This window comes from Malurus melanocephalus, unplaced genomic scaffold, assembly GCF_030028575.1.
Source record: "Malurus melanocephalus ecotype Western Australia unplaced genomic scaffold, MMel_1.1 scaffold_2079, whole genome shotgun sequence".
In the NCBI taxonomy this organism is placed as follows: Eukaryota; Metazoa; Chordata; class Aves; order Passeriformes; family Maluridae; genus Malurus; species Malurus melanocephalus.
This window is the reverse complement of record NW_026625311.1, coordinates 2,575-11,388: the sequence shown is the minus strand read 5'-3', so window position 1 is coordinate 11,388 and position 8,814 is coordinate 2,575. Positions and strand designations below refer to the sequence as shown.

At 57.5% G+C, this 8,814-nt stretch overlaps 2 protein-coding genes across 4 annotated transcripts in view; one reads left to right on the top strand and one right to left on the bottom strand.

Moving 5' to 3' along the window:
• Positions 1-1,277: 1,277 nt before the first annotated feature.
• On the top strand, positions 1,278-2,533 carry LOC130587556 (uncharacterized). 3 transcript variants are annotated; one of them, XM_057388539.1, is made up of 2 exons: positions 1,278-1,624; positions 1,803-2,533. In XM_057388539.1, exon 2 carries the CDS (start codon positions 1,884-1,886, stop codon positions 2,490-2,492), a length of 609 nt encoding a protein of 202 aa, XP_057244522.1. In that variant the 5' UTR covers positions 1,278-1,624; positions 1,803-1,883; the 3' UTR covers positions 2,493-2,533. The 3 variants fall into 3 exon arrangements, with proteins under 3 accessions (XP_057244522.1, XP_057244520.1, XP_057244521.1); XM_057388537.1 differs by having other exon boundaries at positions 1,688-2,533; XM_057388538.1 differs by having other exon boundaries at positions 1,278-1,645.
• Positions 2,534-5,922: 3,389 nt separating this feature from the next.
• The window catches only part of FKRP (fukutin related protein), a 3,945-nt gene continuing 1,053 nt past the window's right edge, over positions 5,923-8,814 (bottom strand). The window contains exons 2-3 of the mRNA XM_057388536.1: positions 8,535-8,804; positions 5,923-7,495 (exon numbers count right to left, since the gene is read on the bottom strand). Coding sequence (XP_057244519.1) covers positions 5,923-7,495; positions 8,535-8,804 — 1,843 coding nt within the window. The remainder of the gene's footprint in view (positions 7,496-8,534; positions 8,805-8,814) is intronic.

The window sequence follows — 8,814 nt, the reverse complement described above, 5'->3', positions numbered from 1 at the left end:
GAGTGATGGCTGTAGTGACCACTGCAGTGTCCGGCCACCCTGAGCGCTGGGGATTGATGGGAGTGACCATTGTGGTGACCACTGCGGTGTCCGGCTGCCCTGAGCGCTGGGTATTGACGGAGTGACCATTGTGGTGACCACTGCGGTGTCCGGCCACCATTCAGACACCAGAGGAGGGGGAGTGACCGCTGTGTTGTCCGGAGCTCCAGGGGCATTGATGGGAGTGACCGCGGCGGTGTCTGGTACCCTGGAGCTTGGGGGGGATGGATGGGAGTGACCGCTGTAGTGACCGCTGCAGTGTCCGGCCACCATTCGGCCACCCTGGAGATCCCGGGGGATTGATGGGGGTGACCGCTGTAGTGACCACTGCGGTGTCCGGCCACCATTCAGACACCAGAGGATGGGGAGTGACCGCTGTGGTGACCACTGCGGAGTCCGGCCGCCATTCGGCCACCCTGAGCGCTGGGGATTGATGGGAGTGACCGCTGCAGTGTCCAGCTGCAGTGTCTGGCCACCATTCAGACACCAGAGGATGGGGAGTGACCACTGCATTGTCTGGAGCTCCAGGGGGATTGATGGGAGTGACCGCTGTGGTGACCACTGCGGTGTCCAGCCACCATTCGGCCACCCTGGAGCTTGGGGGAAATTGATGGGGGAGTGACCGCCGCGGTGTCTGGCCACCATTTGGCCACTCTGGCGCTCCAGGGGGATTGATGGGAGTGACCACTGCAGTGTCCAGCTGCAGTGTTTGGCCACCATTTGGCCACCCTGAGTGCTGGGGGGATTGATGGGAGTGACCGCTGTGTTGTCTGGAGCTCCAGGGGGATTGATGGGAGTGACCACTGTAGTGTCCAGCTGCAGTGTCCAGCCACCATTCGGCCACTCTGGAGCTCCAGGGGAATTGATGGGAGTGACCACTGCAGTGTCCAGCTGCAGTGTTTGGCCACCCCGAGCGCTGGGGGATTGATGGGAGTGACCGCTGTAGTGACCGCTGTGGTGTCCGGCCACCATTCGGCCACCCTGGAGATCCGGGGGGANGGGGATTGATGGGAGTGACCGCTGTAGTGACCGCTGTGGTGTCCGGCCACCATTCGGCCACCCTGGAGATCCGGGGGGAGAGGATGGGGAGTGACCGCTCTGTTGTCCGGAGCTCCAGGGAGAGAGGATGGGGAGTGACCGCTGTGTTGTCCGGAGCTCCAGGGAGAGAGGATGGGGAGTGACCACTGCAGTGTCCGGAGCTCCGGGGAATTGACAGAGTGACCGCTGCAGTGTCCAGCCGCCCCGGAGCTGGTGGGGGGTGGGGGATGGGTGGGCCGGACTCAGTGGGGGTCGAGCGCTCGGACATTGCCCGGGAAGGTGCCGGACTTTGGCCAGGCCGGGTGGACACTGCCCCAGGGAGGGGCCGGAGCGGCCTGGGAGGGGCTGAGGGTGGGCCAGGGTGGCCTGAGGGTCATCCAAGGGGTCCAGTGTGGCCTGAGGGTCATCTGGAGTGGCCTGAGGGTCATCTGAGGTGGTTCAGGGTGGCCTGAGGGTCATCCAGTGTGGTCCAGTGGTCATTCAAGGTGGCCCAAGGTTGCCCAAGGTTCATTCAGCGTTGTCCAGTGTTGCCTGGTGTCCATCCGAGGTGGCCCAACGTCCATCCGAGGTGGCCCAACGTCCATCCGAGGTGGCCCAGCGTCCATCCGAGGTGGCCCAAGTCCATCTGAAGTGGCCCAAGATCCACCCAGTGTCCATCCGAGGTGGCCCAACGTTCATCCGAGGTGGCCCAAGATCTATCCGAGGTGGCCCAGCGTCCATCTGAGGTGGCCAAAGTCCATCTGAAGTGGCCCAACACGCATCCGAGGTGGCCCAAGGTCCATTCAAGGTTCATTGAAGGTGGCCCAATGTCCATCCGAGGTGGCCCAAGTTCCATCCGAGGTGGCCCAAGATCTATCCAAGGTGGCCCAAAGTCCATTCAAGGCTCATTGAAGGTTGCCCAATGTCCATCCGAGGTGGCCCAACACGCATCCAAGGTGGCCCAGCGTCCATCTGAGGTGGCCAAGCGTCCATCCGAGGTGGCCCAATACGCATCCAAGGTGGCCCAAAGTCCATTCAAGGTGGTCCAAGATCAATCCGAGGTGGCCCAAGGTCCATCTGAGGTGGTCCAACGTTCATCCGAGGTGGCCCAATACGCATCCAAGGTGGCCCAAAGTCCATTCAAGGCCATTCGGGGTCCATTGAAGGTGGCCCAACATCCATCCGAGGTGGCCCAGCGTCCATCTGAGGTGGCCCAACACGCATCCAAGGTGGTCCAAGATCAATCCGAGGTGGCCCAAGGTCCATCTGAGGTGGCCAAGCGTCCATCTGAGGTGGCCCAACATGCATCCAAGGTGGCCCGAGTCCATCCGAGGTCGTCCAAGGTCCATCCGAGGTGGCCCAATGTCCATCTGAGGTGGCCCAAGATCTATCCAAGGTGGTCCAACGTTCATTCCAGGCCATTCAAGGTTCATTGAAGGTTGCCCAGTGTCCATCCCAGGTGGCCCAACTCCATCCAAGGTGGTCCAACGTTCATCCGAGGTGGCCCAATGTCCACCCAAGGCCCCCCACCGTCACCGCGGCCCCTCCCCCACCTCCCCCCGCTGGATCCCGGGACCCCCCGGACCCCAAATCCCGGGATTTTGGCCCAAAGCACTTAGGGAGGGGCGGGGTGGGGGAGGGGAAACCTTGACCCCCTCCCCCCTTCCATTCCCTCCCCGAAATCCAGGCCGGATTTTGGCGCTTTTCCCGCCAAAACCCCGATTTTTTTTTTTTTTTTTTTTTTTTTTTTTTTTTTTTTTNACTCGGACAAAGCCTACAGGTACGGGGGGATGGGGGACTCTGCCTCTCCAGGAAATTTTAGGGAACCTTTAGGTGGTTTTGGGGACCCCCAAGCTGCTTTTTGGGGTTTTTTCGGGTGATTGTGGGATCCCTGTGTCCCTGCAGAGACGTGGCTTGGCTGGGGGATTGTGACAGCGGCTGCCTGGCTCTGGCTGAGCTGTTGGGCTGGAAGGTACAACCCCCACCCCCCCAAATTCCTACTGCACCCCAAAATCCTTTTAGGACCACCCTGAGACCCTTTATCTTCCCCTCAGGAGGAGCTGGAGGAGCTGGTGCGGAGGGAACACGCAGCCATCGACGCCAAGGAGGAAAACAGGCACGGGGGGGACCCCAAAAAAACCCCGGGGGACAAAACCAACACTCAGAAAAATCCCGAAAAAAACCCGGGGGACAAAGCCAAGGCTCAGAAAAATCCTGAAAAAAACCCGGGGGACAAAACCAACACTCAGAAAAATCCCGAAAAAAACCCGGGGGACAAAACCAACACTCAGAAAAATCCCGAAAAAAACCCGGGGGACAAAGCCAAGACTCAGAAAGATCCCGAAAAAAGCCCAGGGGACAAAGCCAAAGCTCAGAAAAATCCAGAAAAGAGCCCGGGGGACAAAACCAAGGCTCAGAAAAATCCCGAAAAATCCCAAGGGAACAGGGACAAGGCTCAAAATGACGCTTGAGGGTCCAGCAAAGACCCTCCCTTTAGCATGGGTGGGCAACCCAAAATTAAATGGTGACAGAGGAGTTTTTGGCTTTGTGTGCTCACTGGGTGGGGAGAGGAGTTTGAGGGACTGGGCTTTTTTTTTCTTAAAAGGAAGAGAAAAACAAAACTATAAGAAAAGGGGGATGCTGAGGGTACAAAGTTTTTCCTTCCCTAAAAAGGGGTGTTAGAGCTCCAAAATGCCTGGGAATTCACAGGCAGGATGTGGGGGCGTGTTCGGAAAAGTGGAGTTTCTCACTTTATATTTACTGTATTTCCATTAAAAAAATAATTTCAAAATGAAGCAGTAGCACCGTCATCAAAACCCAGAATTTTTTAACAGTTTAAAGCAATGCAGTTCTGGCCTAACAGATGCTGCCTAAAGAAAAAAAAAAAAAAACAACTTCCCGAGTTTGAAAGGTTTTCCTTAGTGGAGTTAAAACCAAGCTTAAAAGCGCTGTGGAACCAAGTGAGTTGCCTTCCTAAAAGACCCAGATATATTTTATAATTTCGATACTTTAAAAGTTTACAGATAGGTTTTATGGGTTTGTTCTGCACTTTTGTCATTTTAGCGTCCTCCGACAAAAAAATAAAAAATGAAAAATAAAAAATAAAAAATAAAAAATAAATCGCATCCACATATTATACGGGATAGAACTGGGACTGAGGGATTGGAGCTGAAATCTTGTTAGGGCTGTGATAGGGATTGTAGGACTGAGCCTAAGCCTAAAAATGGACAGAGTGACCCTTGGGCCTAAAAATGGACAGAGTGACCCTTGGGCCTAAAAATGGACAGAGTGACCCCTGGGCGTCACTGGGACCCTGAGGGTGACACTGGGGACACACAGAGTGACCCAAGGGTGACACCAAGGACAGAGTGACCGTTGGGTGTCACCGGGGTGGTTTATTGTCCGTCCCCTCCCCAAATCTTCAGCCAATCTCCTGACCGCAGGGTTGGGGTACTCGGGGTGCTCAATGACCACAAAGTGACCCCAAAGTGACCCCAAGAACACACAGAGTGACCCCAGGGTGACACCAAGGACAGAGTGACCATTGGGTGTCACCGGGGTGTTTTATTGTCCGTCCTGTCCCCCAAATCCTCGGCCAATCTCCTGACAGCAGGGTTGGGGTACTCGGGGTTCTCCACCACCCCCGGGTGACACAGTGGACACACAGAGTGACCCAAGGGTGACACTGAGACCCTGAGGGTGACACTGGGGACACACAGAGTGACCCCAGGGTGACACTGGGGACACTCTTGGGTGTCACCGGCGTGTTTTATTGTCCAAATCCTCGGCCAATCTCCGGACAGCAGGGTTGGGGTACTCGGGGTTCTTGATGACCCCAAAGTGACCCCAAAGGTGACACAGAGTGACCCCAGGGTGACACAGGGGACATTTAGGGGTGTCACCGGTGTGGTTTATTGTCCAGATCCTCGGCCAATCTCCGGACAGCAGGGTTGGGGTACTCGGGGTTCTCAATGACCCCAAAGATGACCGTGGGGTGTCACTGGGGTGTTTTATTGTCCATCCTGTCCCCCAGATCCTTGACCAATCTCCTGACCGCAGGGTTGGGGTTCTCGGGGCTCTCGATGACCACAAAGTGACCCCAAGGTGACACAGAGTGACCCAAGGGTGACACAGGGGACACACAGAGTGACCCTTGGGTGTCACCGGGGTGTTTTATTGTCCAGATCCTCGGCCACCCTGCGGACAGCGGGGTTGGGGTACTCGGGGTTCTCGATGACCCCAAGGTGACATAGAGTGACCCCAGGGTGACAAAGGGGACACCCAGGGGTGTCACTGGTGTGTTTCATTGTCCAGATCCTCGGCCAGTCTCCTGACAGCGGGATTGGGGTACTCGGGGTTGTCAATGACCCCAAAGTGACCCCAAAGGTGACACTGGGGACACACAGAGTGACCCAAGGGTGACACTGAGGACACACAGGGGTGTCACCGGGGTGGTTTATTGTCCGTCCCCTCCCCCAAATCCTCGGCCAATCTCCTGACAGCGGGGTTGGGGTACTCAGGATTCTCCACCACCCCCGGGTGACACCAAGGACAGAGTGACCCAAAGGTGACACTGGGAACACACAGAGTGACCCTTGGGTGTCACCGGGGTGTTTTATTGTCCAGATCCTCGGCCAGCCTGCGGACAGCAGGGTTGGGGTACTCGGGGCTCTCCACCACCCCTGGGTGACACCAAGGACAGAGTGACCCAAGGGTGACACTGAGGAGAGAGTGACCCAAGGGTGACCCAGGGGTGTCACCGGGGTGTTTTATTGTCCATCCTGTCCCCCAAATCCTCGGCCAATCTCCTGACCGCAGGATTGGGGTACTCAGGATTCTTGATGACCCCAAAGTGACCGTTGAGTGTCACCGGGGTGTTTTATTGTCCGTCCTGTCCCCCAAATCCTCGGCCAGCCTGCGGACAGCAGGATTGGGGTACTCAGGATTCTCCACCACTCCCACCCCGAATTTGAGCTCCAGGAAGGCGCGGGGGTCGCGCGGCGCCCGGGCGGTCACTCCGGCGAAGGCCACGCTGGCCGGAGGCTGCAGGAGCCGCTCGGGGAACTCCACGTCCTGCGGGTGACCCAACCACGTGTCCTTGGTCATCACCCCGTCCGGCCGCGCGTAGAACGGCCACAGGTCCACGTGCAGCCTGTTTGTCCGGCTGTAGTGGACGCGGTAAAAATCGCCCTCGGCCGCTTTCTCCCACCAGAACCCCTCCGTGTCCTCCACGGGCCGGCCGGTGGCGGCCACCTGGGCCAGCCAGYGACATTTGGGGACATCGTCGCGGTACAGCCCCACGTCCACGTCGTAGTCCCAGGGGATGATGTCCCCGAGGCGGACGGCGCCCAGGAGTGACCCTCCCTCCAGCCAGTGGCGCACTCCGGCCGCCTCCAGCTGGGCCAGCACGTGCCGGGCGGTGGCTCGCAGCGCCCGCAGGCAGCAGGGCGGTGTCCAGCGGCCGGACAGGAGATACTGCGGGGTCTGAGAGTGGACGGTGCCAAAACAGCGCGGGGTGTCCTTGGAACAGCCGTGCCAGCTCCGGCCGCCGTCCGGCAGCAGCTCCAGCTTGACCCCCAGCTCGGCCATCAGTGCCCGGTGGCGCCGAGCCTGCGACTSCCGCGTTTTCCACTGGCCGTGCGGCGATAACGGCGACCGGGCGGTCAGCGGGAATGACCACGGCACCAGGAGCAGCCGCCAGCCGCGGATGGACGCCTGGATGGTCAGCGAGGTGACCACCGGCCGGCTCAGGGGGAACGGGAGAGAGAAAAGGTCGCGGGTGCGGAGCAGCAGAACGGCCGGAGCGCCGTCCAGAGCGCCGCAGAGCCGCGGGTGGGCGGTCCAGGGGTCACTCTGGGGGTCATTCCGGTGGTCATTCCACTGGTCATTCTGGTGGGCAGCACGGAAATCACCCCACTGGTCATTTTGGTGGTCATTCAAGTGGTCATTCTGCTGGGCAGCACGGAAATCACCCCACTGGTCATTTTGGCCGTCATTCAAGTGGTCACTCTGGTGAGCAGCATAGAAATCGCTCCGCTGGTCATTTTGGTGGTCATTCAGGTGATCGTTTTGGTGGTCATTTTGGTGGTCATTCTGGCGGTCATTCCGGTGGTCATTCTGGTGGTCATCGTGGGGGTTGGTGTTGTGACCATGGGAATCGCTCTGGTGGTCACCTCGGGGGTTGTTGTGGTGGTCACTGGGATCGCCATGGAGATCATTGTGATGGTCACTGTAGTGGTCACTCTGGTGGCCATTGTGATGGTCACTCTGGTGGTCATTCCAGTGGTCATTTCGGTGGTCACTCCGCTGCTCACCGTAGCTGTACCTCACCGTCCACGCCCTGACGTCCACGTCCATCTGCAGACACCGCGCCGGGCGTGGCCCCACTGCGGCCGCCACCACCCTGACCCCGCCCTGTCCCCCATCACTGTCCCCATCACTGTCCCCANGAAAAATTCCCGGTGAGAGACGTTGCCTTTTCCTGCTTCTTTTAAGGACGTTTTTAACATTTTGTGGGAATTTTATTCCCGGGATTTTTCTGGGATTTAATGCATGAGAAAAGCCCCCCCGAAATTCCCGATCCCGGCGGGATCCGCGGAGAAAAAGGAAAAAAAAGAGGAAAAAAAAAAAAAAAAAATTTAAAAAAAAAAAAAAAAATGAAGGAAAAAAAAAAAAAAAAAAAAAAAAACACAAAAAAAGGAAAAAAAAAATTTAATAAAGCTGAGGCGGCTGCGGAGCTTTTTCCTTGGAAAATGGGGGGAAATCCAGGGAAATTGGGGTGGGAATGGGGATTTTAATGGGAATTGGGAAATGGGATTGGGAACTGGGATTGGAATGGGAATTGGGATTGAAATGGGATTGGACTGGGAATTGGGCACTGGGAATTGGGGATTGGAAATGGGATTGAACTGGGAATTGGGATTGGACTGGGAATTGGGCACTGGGATTCAACTGGGAACTGGGAAATGGGATTGGACTGGGAATTGGGAATTGGGAAATGGGATTGGACTGGGAATTGGCATTGGGAAACTGGGATTAAAATGGGATTTAATCGGGATTTAACTGGGAATTGGGAACTGGGATTGGATTGGGAATTGGGGATTGGAAATGGGATTGAACTGGGAATTGGGACTGGACTGGGAATTTGGATTGAACTGGGAATTGGGCACTGGAAACGGATTGAACTGGGAACTGGGATTGAACTGGGAATTGGGCACTGGGAATTGGGAGTTATCTGTCCCTAGGGTGGCACTGGGACCCCAAGGGTGACACAGAGACACACAGAGTGACCCAAAGGTGACACAGGGGACACCCAAGGGTGTCACCAGGGTGTTTTATTGTCCGTCCCCTCCCCCAAATCTTCACCCAATCTCCTGACATCGGGGTTGGGGTACTCGGGGTTCTCCACCACCCCCGGGTGACATTGGGGACACACAGAGTGACCGCAGGGTGACACAGGGGACATTTAGGGGTGTCACCGGCGTGGTTTATTGTCCAAATCCTCGGCCAATCTCCGGACAGCGGGGTTGGGGTACTCGGGGTTCTCCACCACTCCCACCCCGAATTTGAGCTCCAGGAAGGCGCGGGGGTCGCGCGGGGCCCGGGCGGTCACTCCGGCGAAGGCCACGCTGGCCGGAGGCTCCAGGAGCCTCTCGGGGAACTCCACGTCCTGCGGGTGACCCAACCACGTGTCCTTGGTCATCACCCCGTCCGGCCGCGCGTAGAACGGCCACAGGTCCACGTGCAGCCTGTTTGTCC